The 18,964-nt window shown below is 37.7% G+C and overlaps 1 protein-coding gene across 6 annotated transcripts in view; it reads left to right on the top strand.

Annotated features, from left to right (window-relative positions):
* LOC131028551 (kinesin-like protein KIN-UB) overlaps positions 1-18,964 on the top strand; it is a 190,666-nt gene that overhangs the window by 140,042 nt on the left and 31,660 nt on the right. For all 6 annotated transcript variants that reach the window (XM_057958844.2, XM_059209950.1, XM_059209948.1 and 3 more), the window contains 2 exons: positions 15,461-15,604; positions 15,899-16,027. In XM_057958844.2, the coding sequence (XP_057814827.2) occupies positions 15,461-15,604; positions 15,899-16,027 (273 nt within the window). The remainder of the gene's footprint in view (positions 1-15,460; positions 15,605-15,898; positions 16,028-18,964) is intronic.

Below are 18,964 nucleotides of genomic sequence, written 5' to 3'. Positions count from 1 at the left end.
ATCACCACATCCCAACTACTTCCATGCTCCTTTGTCAAGCATCTAAGAAGATGTCCCAATGACCTATTCACAACCTCAGTTTGGCCATCAGTCTGAGGGTGATAGGTTGAGCTAAAAGACAAATTTGTACCTAATCTCTTCCACAAGGTTCTCCAAAAATGCCCCACAAACTTGATGTCCCTGTCAGATGCAATACTCAAAGGCAACCCATGAATTCTAACAATCTCTCTGAAAAACAATCCTGCAATATAGCTAGCATAATTTGTGGTTTTACAAGGAATAAAGTAAGCCATCTTGTTGAACCTGTCTACCACAACAAACACACTGTCATGACCTGTCTTTGTCTTGGTTAATCCCATCACAAAGTCCATACTCAAACTTTCCCATGGTCTACTTGGTATAGGCAAAGGTTGGTACAACCCTACATTGGTTGAGACCCCCTTTGCTCTCTGACACATAGTACAACTCTCCACAAACTTTTTGATATCAGTTTGCATCCTTGGCCAAAAGTAAAATCTCCTAACTAGGTCCAAGGTCTTACTTAGCCCAAAGTGACCTAAACCACCACCATGTTTCTCCTTTACTACATTATCCCTCAATGAACACCTCGGGATACATAATTGACACCCCTTGAACAAAAGACCATCCTGCAAGGTGTAGTCAAAAAATTCTCCATGAAAAGCATTTGCAAACTCATTGCATACCTTATATACCTCTTTGAAATCTTGGTCCTCCTCATACAATACTTTGAGTGCTTCAACACCCATGCTCTACAACTACATTTCTTGCACTATCAACACCCTCGTACTTAGAGCATCTGGAACCTTATTGGCTACCCCTTTCTTATGCTTGATGATGAAGGTGTATGCTTGAAGACTTTCAACCCATTTCATATGCCTATGACTGAGCTTCTCCTGTCCATTCAAAAAACTAAGAGCATGATTGTCAGTATACACAATAAACTCCTTAGGAAGCAAGTAATGCCTCCACTTTTTTAGAGCTTGTACCATGGCATACAACTCTAAATCATATGAGGAATACTTCCTCTTTGCTTCATTTAGTTTTTCACTAAAAAAGGCCACCGATCTCCCCTCTTGGCTCAATACCGCTCCTATAGCCAACCCACTTGCATCACATTCAATGGTGAAGACCTTACTGAAATCAGGTAATAATAGGACTAGGTACTTGGCAACTCTCTGTTTTAAACACTCAAAACTCTCATTTGCTTCTTTGGTCCACACAAACTTCACCTTACCACCACCCTTGATGGTTTCTAACATAGGTGCACAAATATCACTATAATTCCTAATGAATTTCCTATAAAACGTTGCCAAACCATGAAAACTTCTTACCTCTCCTGCTGTCTTAGGTGTAGGCCAGTTCAAAATTGCCTCTACCTTGGAAAAATCCATCTTCAAGTCACCCTTAGAGATGACAAAACCTAAGTACACCAACTCCTGCTTCATTGAAAGATCCCAAATGGATCCTTTTGTTGTTGCTGCTGTAAATTCTTAATTAAACATACTATATTTTTGTAATTTTCCCGTGATCTTATAGAATAGACAGAAGTTGCAGAAAGGAATTTTTTTTTTTTGGGTTTTGATGTTAGAAGTAAAGTAATTGATAAATAGCAACAACTATGAAATAAAATAGTAAACAATGTTCATATGTAAGAACACTTAAGCAATCTGAAAATACTGCAAATCATACCAAGCAAATAACCTAGTTTTGTATTCAGCAAGAATCCATACATTTATTTGGAGCTGTTCTCAATCTGGATTGATGCCAGATGGAGGAATATTATTGGCAACGAACAAGGAAGACCAAATAAGCTGAATACAACCCTTCAAGCCAACATACAAACAAGGTGTGGTTGCAAAGGAGGCGTGGAAGCTGCTGCAAATCACGTGCCAGCTGAAATAGACCAGCCGCCCTGTTGAAACCCCCAATATGCATGCTGAATCTTCAGTCCAAGAAGATGTGTCTTCTACAATCTCTGTGCAATCCTGGATAAATCCACTGTCAACTCCTGCTGAGGGCTACATCCCAGCAAGTTCAGACTTGGGGTTTACGTCCTAGACCAAAATCACTCTTCCAGAGCAATTCCCAAATTCGCAAGTTTCAAAATGATCAAAGATGCTATCAATTAGGTTTTCATCTCCTTATAACTCCTTTCCCTTTTCAAGTCGAACCCTAAAGAATAATAAAGCTTGCGCTTTATAATTAAAGTGACACTTTCCCAATTATGGCATCAAACTATAGAAAAATATCACTTTATTGCGAATAAATAGCTTCAAGCATCCAAAAAGACTCTAGGAGGTGAGAATCATGTAGCAAAGTTCAAGACCTTTCCAACGAGCTATAACACATAGGCATATCAAACCAGATGAAGCCAAAAACCCCTTATTACTCCAAAATGGCTATATACATAGCCTTATTTTAATTTATTTAATCGCTAACTTAGGAAATATTTAAATATATTAAAATATTTCCATAGATCCAATAATAACCCAAAATAACCAACCAAACATGAATTTGACTTCGTCACCTGTCTGTGACTGATGCCAGACAAGATGGGCCAACTAGCAGTCCCATCCCTAAAATCTAGGGATACTCCTAGAAACTAGGAAACACACCCAATCTTTCTGAAACTGAAACCATGGTATGGTCTCGTGGAACCTCAAATATGGAAACTGCCACAACCTCCTAAAAAGTAGGGAATCGCCCTAAAAAGTAGGAACCTCTCTCCAAACACTTGTAACAACTCAAAAGGATCCTGCTCTACTCCTTGGTCCCCCAGGTGGTCATTCAGTCAACTGCCAGTTCTCCCTAAAAAATAGGAACTGTCGTCTGAAGGTCCAAATTAAAATGGCTCACAGAGCCCCTGCAAAGCTCCATGACCCTCAGAATGAGTCCCCTAACCATGTCATTGACCTACAGGAACTCGAATGGTAGGTCAACCCTTGCTCATCTCATGTCACCTAGAAAAGGGGACATTACAATCTTCCCTTCCCGAATATTGCTTGCCCTCAAGCAATCTGAACCTACATGCTGAAAACCAATTCACTGGATCCCATATCAATCTGATAAACGTTGCTTCACCCAACCACTGCGCTACTCTGATATAAACATTTTTATACCCAAAGTGAAACAACTCATCATGGATCCACTGAAGAAATACACCACACATGTCAATACCAGGATCGCAAATCTTTGCACTGTCATATCCATCCATCATGTCAATACTCATTATACTGCTGCTGTGACCCTGAACATCATCTAACTAGCTAAGAACTTCACTCCAATTGAAGCCACAAGTACTACCAATCATCAATGCTGATATGAATCCATCAATGAGCCAATTTCCAACAAGTAAAGTGTGTTAAATACTTTTCCAAGACCTCCAAACAATTGTTGTAACTTTACCTATATTTCCACAAATTAATGTGCCTTCATTAAAGGTTGCTAAGTAAATGTTTTGTTGAACCATGTAACAAATGAAGTCCCTTACATGGTGATATTCATAGCCGACTGCCAAATCTAAGAAAACTGAGTCACCAATCAATAAGTACAACGCTGCCCTATCATATGAAAGAGGTGACAAAATGAAAGGTGCATTGGGAACACCTTCTATGCCAATAAAGGATAACTCATTAGTGGCTGGTCCACTATGAGCCTCATTATCAATTCCATCGACACCATGAAAAAAATAACCAATATCAGCTGAAAAATCAGAATTAGATAGCTCGTGTTCCTCCTTACCAATATGGTGATGAATGTCATGAATGTGCTGAAGTTGAAGCTTGGCCTGATGAGCTATCAACTTGGCGTGCTTGGCTCTTGCCAACCATCCTTCATTCATCCTCTGAGATTGCTCTATATCAACTGTCCCAAAATGCACAAAATCTGATTTATGATGGATTGTATTATTCACATTATCATAACCCATGATTGCACCATGTGTACCTTCAAGTCTAGAATGCAAATCATTATTCTCTTCTTGACCAAAGGCTGCCATATCTTGAGGAAGAGAAGTTATATCACTTTTGTTATGAACCTCGTGGGGTGGCTCGAATGACATGCTAGAGGCTGCTGATTTGCCAAGTTCAACATACACCTCCCCTATCAAGATAGACACACACATCCGTCAAACTCTCTTCGGAACCATCACCATTAGGCACATTTTCTGTTTTGTTCCCATCTTCTAAGGTCTGATTTGAAAAATCAGACTCATTATGACATGTATCTTCAATATCAAAAGCATTAGTAACACCCAAACAATGAGTGTTTGCATGGGATGACCCCTCACAACCATCATCCTCATGCACCAAAGCATTGAAATCTTGATTATGCTCAGTAACAAGACTGCTGTCATAAAAGTCAGGGTTGCTATGGCTTGTTTTGCCCTTGCATCCCTCTTGTTTAACACTCATATATTGCGTGCCAACTGTAGGAATCCCTCCTACAACTTCCTCCTCATGTGCCATGACCTTTGAATCATCATTGTGTTCATATGAAGGACTGCTGTTATAAAAATCAGAATGGTTGCCATACCTTTGTGACATGTTTTCAACATTCATAGGTACCACTTCATCACTTGTAGCATGTTCATCAAATTCCTCATAGAGATTTTTACAAACCTCATTTATGGATGAGTCAATCGGTTCTTCTCTTTTTATTTGCAGTTGATATGAATTCATAGCATCTTCAGCTTCATCCGGAATACCCATAAATTGGGTGAAGGTAAGCATACCTTGTAGCTTTTTTGGAAGGGAGCAATACCCATGATAGTTGCTTATGATTGTATCATTGAATGTTTTAACAGGGGGCCTCCTTGTACTTTTAGATGTAGTTGTACCTCTAGTGTGTCTTGAACTCTTTGAAGGTGTTTGATCAAATTCCTTTCTTGCTTGTTTATTTTTACATAACCCTGTCATGATGATTCTTCTTATGTCCAACTGAAAACCAAATCCAATCACACCAAGTGAATGCAATTACCACCCCACAGGCTGGCAGGATTATGCTCTGATACCACTAAAAGATCCCAAATGGATCCTTTTGCTGTTGCTGCTGTAAATTCTTAATTAAACATACTATATTTTTGTAATTTTTCGGTGATCTTATAGAATAGATAGGAGTTGCAGAAATGAATTGTTTCTTTTTGAGTTTTGATGTTATAAGTAAAGTAATTGATAAATAGCAACAACTGTGAAATAAAACAGTAAACAATGTTCATATGTAAGAATACTTAAGCAATTTGAAAATACTGCAAATCATACCAGGCAAATAACCTAGTTTTGTATTCAGCAAGAATCCATACATTTATTTGGAGCTGTTCTCAATCTGTATTGATGTCAGATGGAGGAATATTACTGGCAACGAACAAGGAAGACCAAATAAGTTGAATAAAACCCTTCAAGCCAACATACAAACAAGGTGTGGTTGCAAAGGAGGCGTGGAAGCTACTGCAAATCATGTGCTAGCTGAAATAGATCAGCCACCTTGTTGAAACCCCCAATATGCACGCTGAATCTTGAGGCCAAGAAGATGTGTCTTCTACCTCTGACAATCTCTGTGCAATCCTGGATAAATCCACTGTCAACTCCTGCTGAGGGCTACGTCCCAGCAAGTTCAGACCTAGGGTTTATGTCCCAGACCAAAATCACTCTTCCAGAGCAATTCCCAAATTCGCAAGTTTCAAAATGATCAAAGATGCTATCAATTAGGTTTTCATCTCCTTATAACTCCTTTCCCTTTGCAAGTCGAACCCTAAAGAATAATAAAGCTTGTGCTTTATAATTAAAGTGACCCTTTCCCAATTATGGCGTCAAACTATAGAAAAATATCACTTTATTGCGAATAAATAGCTTCAAGCATCCAAAAAGACTCTAGGAGGTGAGAATCATGTAGCAAAGTTCAAGACCTTTCCAACGAGCTATAACACATAGGCATATCAAACCAAATGAAGCCAAAAACCCCTTATTACTCCGAAATGGCTATATACATAGCCTTATTTTAATTTATTTAATCGCTAACTTAGGATATATTTAAATATATTAAAATATTTCCATAGATCCAATAATAACCCAAAATAACCAACCAAACATGAATTTGACTTCGTCACCTATCTGTGACTAATGCCGGACAAGATGGGCCAACTGGTAGTCCCATCCCTAAAATCTAGGGATACTCCTAGAAACTAGGAAACGCACCCAGTCTTCTTGAAACTGAAACCATGGTCTGGTCCCGTGGAACCTCAAATATGGAAATTGCCACAACCTCCTCAAAAGTAGGGAATTGCCCTAAAAAGTAGGAACCTCTCTCCAAACACCTGTAACTGCTCAGAAGGATCCTACTCTACTCCCTAGTCCCCCAGGTGGTCATTTAGTCAACTACCAGTTCTCCCTAAAAAATAGGAACTGTCGTCTGAAGGTCCAAAATGGCTCACAGAGCCCCTGCAAAGCTCCATGACCCTCAGAATGAGTCCCCTAACCATGTCATTGACCTACGGGAACTCGAATGGTAGGTCAACCCCTACTCATCTCATGTCACCTAGAAAAGGGGACATTACATTCATGAAGTCACACTTTTCTAAATTTATCATCTTCTTCTCCTACAGCCGCTTCAAGACTATCTCCAAGAGTTTCAAGTGCTCTTCCTTGCTCTTACTGAACACCAATATGTCATCAAGGTAGACTACCACAAATTTCCCTATAAACTCCTGCAACACTTCATTCATTAGTCTCATAAAGGTGCTAGGGGCATTTGAAAGACCAAAAGGCATAACAAGCCACTCATACAACCCTTCATTGGTTTTAATTGCAGTCTTCCACTCATCCCCCTCTCTTATCCTTATTTGATGGTACCCACTCTTGAGGTCAATCTTGGAGAAATAGGTAGCTCCCCCCAAATAATCCATTAGATCCTCTATCCTAGGAATAGGAAACCTATACCGGACGGTTATCCTATTGATAGCCCTAGAATCAGTGTAAAGCCTCCATTTCCCATCCTTCTTTGGGGATAAGACAGTAGGTATTGCACATGGGCTAAGGCTCTTTCTCACCAACCCTTTATCTACGAGCTCCTGAATTTGTCTAGCTATCTCTTCATTCTTGTTGTGGGGTCATTTTATATGTGGCCTTGTTAGGAAGTACTGCTCCTAGTATGAGGTCAATCTAATGACTAATATCTCTGATAGGTGGCAGGGAGTCTGGTATGTCTTCTGCAACCACTCCTTTGTACCTCTCTAGCAGCTTCCTGACCTCCTTAGGTCCTACCTCACTCACACCCTTCTTCCTTTCTTCCTTGGGCTTCACAATCAAAGCAAAACCTAGTCCACTTTCCTCCTTTAGTGTATTTAGGAACTCTTTTTCTCCCACCATCATCACACTAGATCCTACATGTTGTGGATCCCCTTCTACCACTGAGTGTATCCTAAAAGTCACACCATCCTTTTGGAAAGAGTAAGCATTCTTTTCTCCACCATGATGAGCCTTTCTATCAAACTGCCATGGTCTGCCAAGAAAAAAATGGCAAGCATCCATTGGAAGGATGTCACACAAGATTTTGTCCTTATACCCCCCAATATTGAACTCTACCCATGCTTGTTCATTGATGAGTATCTGTTGCCCTTTGTTCAACCAACTGACCCTATATGGACAACTATGGGGTATCCTTTCCAAGTTCAACTTGTTTACTGCTTCCAAAGATACAATGTTATCAGTAGACCCTGAATCTATGACAACTTTACAAACCTTACCTTGAATCTTGCAGTTGACTCTAAACAAAGCCTTTCTTTGGGGTGGCTGAGTCTTCACTGGTTCTTTTAGCAATGTCCCTTTGATCATCAGGTTCTCTCCCATCTCTAATGTCAAATTCACTTCAGGAGATGTCACACTCCTTTCATCTTCTTGAGTCAAAGTGGTTCTCCTCTCACCACAATGAGAAGTTGAGGCCTTCTCTAGACACTTCTAGGTCGAGTCCCCCATCTGATTGTAGTTATAGCATCTCATACTGGAGAACTTGGATCCTCTCCCTAATCCATTTGTCCCATCTCTTCCATTAGGTCTTCTCCCACGGTACCCTCCTCTGCTACTTGAGTCCCCAACTTGCTCTCCTTGGCTAGACTCACCACTAGACCTTTGGTTAGGACTTCTTCCTCCAAAACTGCCTCTGCCTCTGAAACTTCTCCCTCCTTTACCTCTATTACCCTACTCACTTCTTCTCTTTAGTTTCTCTTTTGCCCTTAGGGCCAATTGAAAACACTTGTTCACTATCTCCAGTGCCAAAATGCTGATCTCATCTTGGATGTTCATCCTTAGGCCGTTGATGTACCTGGCCACTTTCTCTCACTCCTCTTCTTGCCTCTTTGATCTGAGATTGAGTTTATGAAACTCCTCTGTATATGCATTCACATCAAGGTCTCTCTGTCTGAGGTTCTGCAACTTCTTATACATCTGCACTTCATAGTCAATGGGCATGAATTGTGCTTTGACTTTAGCTTTCATCCTTTCCCATGAGGTTATCATACTTTTTCCCTCCTTAACTCTCTCCCCTTGTACATAGTTCCACCATGTAAGAGCGGGCCCCTTCAACCTTGCTTTTGCCAACTTAACTCTCTTATCTTCAGGGATTTCTTTGTACTCAAAATGACTAGTCAATTCCTCAATCTAGTCTATCACCTCTTCTGCTTCCATACTTCCACTATATATAGGCAACCGATCAATGGTGTCCCTATTGATTGACCTCAAGGCATCTACAAATGCCCTCTGATCTACAGGTATCTCCTCTACTCGCTTAGAAGATTCCCCATCTTCTTTATCTCCTTCTTCATCAATGTCACTTACATCTTCCTTATCCTTAGTCTTTTTCAATTCTTCAAGCTTGGACTCAAGCATCTGTTCAATCAACTTCTTCACCGCATCTTGTGACATACTCTTTGGAGGCATTTTGTCAGCCCCTATTTCAATCTCTTCCTCTGGCATACACTAAGACCACACCACCCAAGTGATCCTCAAAATCCTGCTTTGACACCAATATGATGAGGAGGCAACAGACTGGAAGGATAACCTTCAACCAACCAACCTCCAAGGCTCACAAACACAACCAAAATCCCTACTACCAAAAGGTCCTTACACAACACCAAGTCAAGCAATGGTTCAATGACACTAAATAATACCTTGGGAGACTCAAAGGCTCCAATATGTCAACACTTATAAACAACTAACACTCTCAAGTCTTGTGTGACTACACACACCCTTGCATACATGAGTGGGCTACTACTAGGCTTTAGGGGTTTGAAAAGCCCACTTGACCAATTCCATACAACAACCCTTAGAGGGGTGTTCTCACAACACCTTAACACAAATGAAACAGGATTTCATGGTTTAGACCCACTGGAGCATCAATTTTGACCCACTTGCCCACAAACAGAACCGGTTGCAATTAGGCCTCCATTTGAAGGAATCGGGTGATAACTTTTGACACCCTGAGGACCTAGGCAAACAAATTATATTTTCAGATACCCTTTTGGGATTTCTCAACAATATCTCAGTTTCCAGTACCAGACCAACTTGCAGATATCCCAACCTATACTGCACTAATAGACCTAATAGGGTATGAGACCTATTCGACTGAATGCCTTCCACAAAAAGGTTTGGTTCTTATTGACGTGTCTAAAGTCGCAAAACTATGACTCCATCCGACCAACGCAGAATAGAATGTACTCGCTGAGTATCCTATCGTCTCTTGAGATAAGGAAATCCCTAGTGCTGGTTAATTTGATCGATGGGGATGACCTCAATGTTTTGGTTGTCAGGTCTTGACTGCAGGATAGCTTAGTAGTTGATGTGATTTGCTGGGAGCACAAGGGGACTTACGTTTTGCAACAAGGTGGTCTACTGTGATTCTCACACTACGAAATAAAATCAAAAGGGAAGGGTTTAGGAAGCCTAAGGACAAGGATGATAATAGCTAATGCAGCGGGTAGATAGATTTCGATAAAACAGTTCTTGTTTCGCTAGAGATACCCTCACAACTAGACAAAAACAGTGCAAGCTCCAAGGGATAAAGGATTTTCAAACTGGAGACACTCATTTTAGGCACCCAATTCTAGCACAGACTAAGACAAACACCTGCAGTTGAACTAAGCATAATTTGGGTTCAGACTAACCATGCACGGTGACCTACAATCAACAGACCCCCAATGGTATGAACTAGAAATGCATCAAATACCCCTCTACACTTCACCATTGAAATCCTTGCACTCTAAAATTTAACCAGCTGAAAGAAATCATGCAAACAGACTAAAACAAAGACAACAAACACCATATTTCAATGTTCATATATTTGCTTTAGCTGCCATTACAACAATTTTTGCAGCATCTCTATGCTATGCTTGAAATCTAACTTATTCTAACTCTAAAATCTAACTATCAAAACTCTAATCAATAAAATTCTCTAACCCTTTACAAAAGAAAGGCCTCTGCCTTTTATAGAATTTACAATTTTGAATCGAAGTGCAGGATTAACTGCATCCAAGGGTCCTGATCTGCCTTCTAGAAACTGGCAGCCCTAACCCATGCCCATTAAACTCTCACTTATCTATCCAACCACTATACCAACTACCCACAACTGTTTTGGCATTAATTTGAGTCTATCCGGTAATTGGACATAACTGACCTGTGTCCCCTCTATTTCAAAATATCCTAAGTGGGGCCCACAAACAGTTTTACAATAAAACAGTTTCAGTTTTCAGAAACTGAACTTTTGGAATTAAATCCAGCTGTGTATTTCTCGAGAATGCATAGACTCGCAGCATTCAGAGTGTTCGTTGGTCTTTGGTCCCAGTGGTGGACTTTAGCTTGTCGTCCAATGACACGCTTCCCAATACTCTATTCAAATCTCGCACTCGTATAGCACGTTCCTGCATCCTCTTCTCCAGCTTTCAACGCCTGGCTCCTTGACGTTTCAGGCCTTCTCCTAGTCCTTCGGAACAATGCCTTCAACCTACGAACAATCAATTGATTTCACTTCAATAAATTAATTTGAAAAATTAAAATTAATTTAACATATAATAAATTCTAAACGACATCTGGCTCGAGAAGCTCTTTGTGAGATGTATTTTTTGAATGCTTTCGCTTTCTCCTCTGGTCGACTACTCCATTTTAATGCCATCAAAGCTTTCCCGGCTTACTAGCGAAATAGTGCGATTTTGTCCTATTGTTCAGTTTCGGCCCATAAGTCAGTTTTGTGAGCTTACTCCTTTTGAATTTCGGGTCATTCAGGAGGTTTGGACAATTTGAGAGGTTTTTCAGCCCTTTTAATCTTTTGGCACGAATTCGAGAGTTCTCGCACTTCGGCTTTATGAGCCGATTTTGGAACTTAGACTCTTTTCCTCTTTCTTGGTTTTACCTTTGTTTCAGGAAACTTCAGCTCAATGGGCTATTTTATGAAACCACGACCATTTAAAAAAAATCGCGACTTAAACCTTTACTTCCCAAAATTTCAGCTTAGTTGAGGATTTGTGAGAATTAGAATTTTCGGCATATGGGATGACCTGTGCGAATTTAGGCTTCTAGGTTTTCGCAAATTTGAGGACTTTGGCGATTTTAACCCTTTAGCCATTTTCGGGGTGAAGAGACTTTGCAAAGTTTCAAGTTGCTTGCCCATTTTCGGGTTGGGAAGACCAAATGTAAATGTTAAAATGCCCTTTCTTATGTCTTGCATTTTCGGGTTAAAATGATAAAATGCAAACTTCGCGATTTTATAAAAATGATGCCCTTCCCTATTTTCGGGGTAAAACCACTTTTCACAAATGTTAAAGTTTATCGGTTTTCATCATTCTGGCGATTTTCGGGTTGGGGGCGATTTTGGAAAGTTTATTTTAAGTTTAACGCCCTTTGCATATTGGCATTTTCAGGCCAAAAAGACCCTTTGAAAAGTTTTTTATTTTAGCGCCTTTTCACTATTCTCCATTTTCGGGCTAAAAGCCCCTTTTGCAAATTTAAAAAAAATGCCTTACTTGTCATTTTCGGGTAAAAGGGGCTTTTTGCGAAATGTTTTAAAGTGAATGCCCAACTTAGATTGGCATTTTCGTTGGTAATTATTATATTAATTAATAATAGTTGCTTCTTTTAGGATATATATATATATATATAACGACCGAGTCGGGGACATGACAGCAAACTACTAACCTAAGGAGAAAAAAAGTGGGGGTCCCCATTTGCAATGGAGCATGTGTGTTTACAACACAACACTAATCATGTATACTTTAGATGGTCATACCATTTAATACTATTATATTCTTGCATTTTACGTTGTAACACTAGATGGTAGTGTTGTCAATAAGATTTGTACCCTGCTAAACTTAGAGTTCATCAATCTATTGAAACATGGAAACACTCCTGGGTCTGTGGGTTGCCCAAAACTTGGAGTGAATCTCCAAAGAAAGCTGGTTCTTTTTGGAACCATCACCTACACTACTTCCTGACTGGGAAAATGGAAGAAATGGTTGGGAATGAAACCTACTCTAGTGGGTGATGCACTGAATTAGTTTTCAGATTCTATACTTGCACTACCGTTGCTTTGACACAAGTTTTCTCTTACACAACTCAAGTTTTGACATGTCTACACATCAACATTTTGTAGAAAGGTTGAGATTTTCACACTTTACAGGAGGAAAAAGGAAGCTTTCACAACCCAAAACTGCTAAAATCTATAGCACGAACTATAACCTGTATGAAACATATTATTTCTGCGTGAAGGTGCTTTAGGAAATGAGGCATGTTTTGAGGATTGCATATGAATCATATAAAAACACATCATTCATCCATTTTGCACACAAAAGAACAGATCAGAGAAGGCAAAATTGTTCTTTATTGATAAAAGCTTCTTGCAGTAGCAATACAAGTCTGGTATGAGTTCACTGCTTATCTTACTTGAAAGAACCCAAATAGTTACAATACATAGCTGAGAAAGCAGCAAGAACTAACTAAAAATGAAGCCTAAGGTTGAGCTTTATAGCTGCAACAACTTGCTACAACAAAGGAGCATATGCTGAGAAATAAATGACAAGAAAGAGATGTGTTACATTGATTTTTCTTGGTCAATCCTCCTTGGGCGTCCAAGTTGTTTGTTGCTATTTTTTAGCCTTCAAATCAGCTCCAAAAAATCGTTTTTATGAAGAAAATTCCTTCCGAACTGTTACCCTATTGATTAGGCTCTTTAATCAGCTCCTAGATGCTTGGGAAAGGCCTTGGAAGTGGTCAAAATTGCTCCCTAAATTTCCTTAACTATTTGAAGAAGTCTTCAACCTCCTCCTAGATGCTCTCAACCACTTGAAAAAGTATTCAAACTTCCTTGCTAAATTTTCTCAACTTTTTGAAGAAGTCTTCAACTTCCTCTCAAATCTACTCAACCAACTAGTAAGTCATCAAATTGTCCTATATTCTCTCCTCATGTTAACAAACTGCTCTTTACCTCTTCCAACCGTAGCAACTTCCTTCCATGTTTATAGGACATGTGCGAAAACAATCCTTAAATTATAGGACTCAAACATGACATACTTAGGACCGTTAGGAAAGCTACCAAAAATGACAAAAAATAAAATGGAATCAGACCCATTTTAGCATAAAATACAAAAATGGGTAACAGGTAGTATTGCCAATGAGTTGATTTTGGATATTGTTGATACTTACCCCATTGAATAAGTGGGTTGTTGTAATCACCCACCACTAGTTAAGTGGAAGGATCTTGCTTTGTTCTTACTATTTGTATAATCTTTTTCACTAGTAGTAGATATGCCCATAAACTTGAAATTTACTTTTGTTCTCACTATTTGTCTAGTGGTGAGTGAGGGTGTGCCCCCTCACTCACCACTTGACAAGTGGAAGATGCAATTTTTATTTCCAAGTATTGTATATGCATCCCACTAAATAAGTGGTTTTTACCAGCATGTCACATGATGATTTCCTTTCAAATTTTTGCTATCAGTTAATTGCAATCACGAACACTATATTCTCTCACCCTACCTTCCAGAATCTAGGTGATCAATAGTGAAAAGTAAGTTGTTATGCTTTCCATTTTTAGTTAAGATAATATATTTCCAAAAAAAAAATTGAGGGTGGTTATTACAAGTTGATTTTCAATTAATTGTGATCTTGAATGCCATATGCTCTCACCTTTCTCTTTCTAAGATTTGGGTGATCAAAAAGTGGGAAGGAAATGCTTTGCATCTTCATTTTAGTTGATAAAATTTTCAAAAAAATCTAGGGTGGTTATTACATATATTCATATGTTTAGTTTTACTTTAGTGAATTAAGTGGTCATTTTGGTTTCCCATGTAGACTTTTAATTGTAATTTCAAGTCATGTTTTCACTTAAATGAGAAAGTGCCCTCTTTTTTCAAAGTCATTTTTTGGTCTAATTTTTATTGACATTGGACAAGTTATGCTTTTTTTCACTTAAAGTTCACTTTTTGTTCTAATTTTAAGTTGACTTGTAATAGCTTTTCCCACCTTTCATTGAAGTCACTTTTTAGACCAAAATCACACTTTTTGACTTGCCAAGCCATTTTTCCTCTTAAAAGAACAGTTTTTGACTTGATATGGCACATTTTCTTCTTACAATTCACTAAAAAGTTAACCCTCCTTTGCATTTGTATGCACTTGGACAAGCTATGCAACCTTATTGGTGTTTGTCATTGAATTTTGGACTTCTCCTTGAGGAGGCATGCACCATGAGCCTTGATGTATTATTTCCTTCTCTTAGACCATTTTACCTTTCATTCCTTGTCCAAGTTCTCATTTCACCTTGCTTGATGCATTGGGAAACTCATTTTGTTGGCCCCTCAAAGATATTGACTAGAAATGACAATGACAATGACAACAATAATGATTATCAGAGAGAGATTTTAACAACTTGCAAAATGAGGCACAAACAAGGATTTGGCTCCAATAGTACCAATTATGTCAATAATGCTAGTGAAAGTATGCTAACTATGAAATAATAAAAAAAATTCAAAACTAGAACATAGCCATATGCTCTAGGAATCTCTATCCTCACTCCTCAATTTTTGTGTCATATTTTTTTAGAAAGCAGCCCAAATTGGCTGTCATTTTCTCAATGAAAAAAAGAAAGAAGAGATAAAAAAAAAAAGTGTTCTCAAACATTGTTGACGAATCTAAAATGCATATTTGTTTCGTATTTCTATCATTAGATACAGTATGGCATGTCCACGTGGATCTTATTTGGTAGCACTAAATTGCTTTAGATGTTTATATGATGAGTAGTTTTCACTAACTTGTGAACCACATCTCACAATTATAAAAATGGCAAATGAAGGCTCTCAAATGTTTATTTTAACTTCGGTTTGTATATATCCTTCTACACCAATGCAATGGTTTTTTACTTTCTGTTTTAAATAATCAAGCACAAAAAATTCGAGTTGTATCTATTTCAGAAAAGTTACAAATGAGATTAAGGGATGAAGGTGGGATCAAAGCTCTTATAGGGATGGTTCGATCAGGACATTCAGATGTTTTAGCTCAAGTAGCTAGAGGAGTTGCCAACTTTGCAAAGTGCGAATCTCGTGGAGCTACACAAGGTTACTAGATAATGGATTTCAGTTTTTATTTTCAAGTCATTTTATCATTATCTTTGATTATTTGACATGATCCACCCAATTTTGTGTCATGGTGTTTTTCATTGCATTTATAGTGCATTCTATCTATCTTTTCTGCAGTTATGATCATTCACCAATTACATAACAAGTGTCTTTTCTCTATTTTCACATAATCCATAAACTTGTACAAATGTTTGACCCATTTTTTTCTAGATTCCTAAAGCTATTTCTTTTTCTTTTCATCTTGTGAGTTGATGTTTTGATATGGTCATTTAGGACATCGAAAGGGTCGTTCCTTTCTTATTGATGATGGAGCATTGCCTTGGATTGTTGCAAACTCTAACAATGAGGCAATTCCTGTCACACGCCATGTTGAGCTTGCACTTTGTCATCTTTCTTCACATGGTAAGATCATGAAACATTTGTTTATAAATGAGAATATTTCTCAAATCTTTAAAATCTATGCAGTTATAGACTTATGTTTAACTTCTAAATGTGTATAATTTCTATCTTCTAATTGAAATGTTGTATCAATGGGAAAAGATGTAATTTGTCTAGGTAAGTCTAATTTCAATGTTTATTTTTCTATAATTTTTTACATATCATTAAATAATGCTTGAATTCAACTAAATTTTTGTTTGTGATATTTATCAGCATCTCTTTGTGACTTTCAATCGCACAAGATGAGTGTAAGAAATTTGGCAATTATGCTCACATATCTTACTTCAAGTCTAAGTTTGTTTAACATGGAGTATATACATATTCTTAGGTTTCTATTAAGTTGACATTTAAACATTTTATGGCTTCTTTACATTATGTTAAGTGTTTATCCTTATATCTCGGGACTACGGGATACAAACTCCATTTTATGGAAATTTACACATTTCTTGAACCAAAATTTTGTTGAGGGTACAATATAAATAAATTAATAATCATTAAAAATAGAAATTTGGGAAATTGGGAGTGATAAGTAAAATGAAAGAAATAACTGTTGACGTGTATTTTGTACACTATCAAACACAGAATAAAATACCTAAAGGTATCTTATCCTCTCTTGAGTAAAGCCTCTGATTGCTGAAGATATCGCGAAAAAGGATCAATCAGGATGACTCCAAGGTTCTTCGTTGTAGGTAGGATCTCTACGTGTGGATAAGCTCCAGTGGTATGATGTGATTTGCTGGAATCACAAGGGGACTTACACTTGATGATTGAACTTCTAATTTGCTTTGAATATTGCTAGAACACAGGATTTTCACTAGCTTAGATTTGAAAAAATGGAAAAAAGATGAGGGTGAGGAAAGAATCTAATCCTAATACTAAGAATGTAAGAGCAATGAATGATCTTTGATGAAATTCTAACTAAGTCTTGTTTTGACATCGTAGGACCATCTCCACAAGGCTAGTGCGATCTTCGAAGGAAAGCTTTATGATGTTCAAATCATCACTGCAGGCATAGACACCATCAGGCTGATGCATATCAATGAAGAAGCGATAATTGAAGTTAGGCTTAAACTGAACAATTCCAGTTGACTACACAAGGCAAGTCTGCAATCAACAAACTGCTAGTAGTATGGATATGCGAATTTCACCATCAATCAAGCACATTTCTTCCACTCATCTAATAACATGAAATCAAATATGAGAAGTATAAAGACCATGCAAATTGTCGAATCGACCCATAAATTTCACCATTTCTTCAATGAAGTTTTACAAGTCTCTTACAACAACATCTTGGCAACAATCTTTGCCTTCTCTCTCTACTCTACTCTAATTGCTATTCTATCAACTAGCTAACTACTCTCTATTCACTAACTCCTTTCTAACTGCTTCCAACTCTCTCACTCAAAATCCTAAAAGCAGAGAGAAGAACAAGCAAAACAGAAGCAAAAAAGAGGGGGTCCCCATTTTAATGGGGCGATGTGTGAAATGGTCACAACAATAACCTATTGAGATTTTTAAGGTGTTTTTGTGATTTTTCCCATGAAGCAATTTTTTGGGAGTTAATTTGCTTGGTTACCAATTCCTAGTTCGTTAATTGCCAGTTCCGGTAGTAACATTATACATATGATTCTTAAGACACCCAACATAATATGAAGGTACAAGATACAATCCATGTATTTGAAACATAATTTTTTAACATAAAAAAAACACTTGACAAATGGAAGCCTGTCTTCTAACATACTTTGATTTCCATTAATATGATTTGTAGCTAATGGTAGTCATGTATGTATATTCATAATCATATCCCAAGTTCAATGAATTTCATTTTTTCACGTCCATAATAGAGTAACTACAACCGCACAAAGGAAAATGTGCATGAACATAGTGATTGTAAAAATGCCTTAGAACATTTTCTAGTCTTGTTAATTACCCTAGTCTATTCATTAGAAAAATAACTTTAGAATATTATAAACAACATATTAAAGCTCTTAGCTTATGGAAATTGTTTCTTTGTATGTGGGATTGCCTTGTGATTATCTTGTAAATAACTCACTTCCAATAAATAAGTAATGCACTATATGCAAACATGTGAAGACATACATGGCATGCATACATATACAAATGTGTGTTTAAAATGCATATGTATATGAAGTGGATGCACATCTAGAGGTCGGTTGTATGCCCTTAGGTCAGTGATACATCTCGTAGAAGTGCTTAATTCTAGGATTTCTATCCAAGGGACAAATGCTTGGTAGATACAATCCAATGTTATTAAGACATCGTGAAACCTCCCCCATGACCCATTGGTTGAGAGCTTTCCAATCCTTTTAAGAAACTTATAAAACTATTATACCCAAGTTTCTTTGAGTTTTTGGTATGTGGATGTGTTTCAGTTTGGAAAAAATATTTGTAATGTCCCCACTTTGAAATAGAATTTAATGGTAAATAAGTATAAAAAAATTAAAAGCAAAAGAATTAAAATAAAAATATAAAAGAATATAATTAAATATAACTAAAATTTAATTAGGTTAATGAATGGTCAAAAGACATGGAATGAAAAGTTGCGACTCCCTCAAACATGAGATATAAAAGAGAGAAGATAACCTTATTTGAGAGGGGGATAATTTGGGAATCAGAAGTGCAGATCAGATATAATTAAGAAATGCATATCTGATTCTGAAAGGTTGTGTCCCTTTCAAAGGGCAGAAATAATGAAGAGTTGCACTCTTTCAAAGGGTGCTAATAATGAAATGGTGTGTCTCTTGCCAAAGAGCATACATGATGAAGAGGTGTGACTTCTCCTTCACATTGAGAGATATAAAGGAAAGGAATCAAAAGCCTCTAGTGACATCACCATCGATCAGATCAGATCAGAACTGTTATTAAGTTACAGGCAGTAAC

Source organism: Cryptomeria japonica, chromosome 8 (genome assembly GCF_030272615.1).
Source record: "Cryptomeria japonica chromosome 8, Sugi_1.0, whole genome shotgun sequence".
NCBI classification, from domain to species: domain Eukaryota; kingdom Viridiplantae; phylum Streptophyta; class Pinopsida; order Cupressales; family Cupressaceae; genus Cryptomeria; species Cryptomeria japonica.
This window is presented reverse-complemented; position numbering and strand designations above follow the sequence as displayed.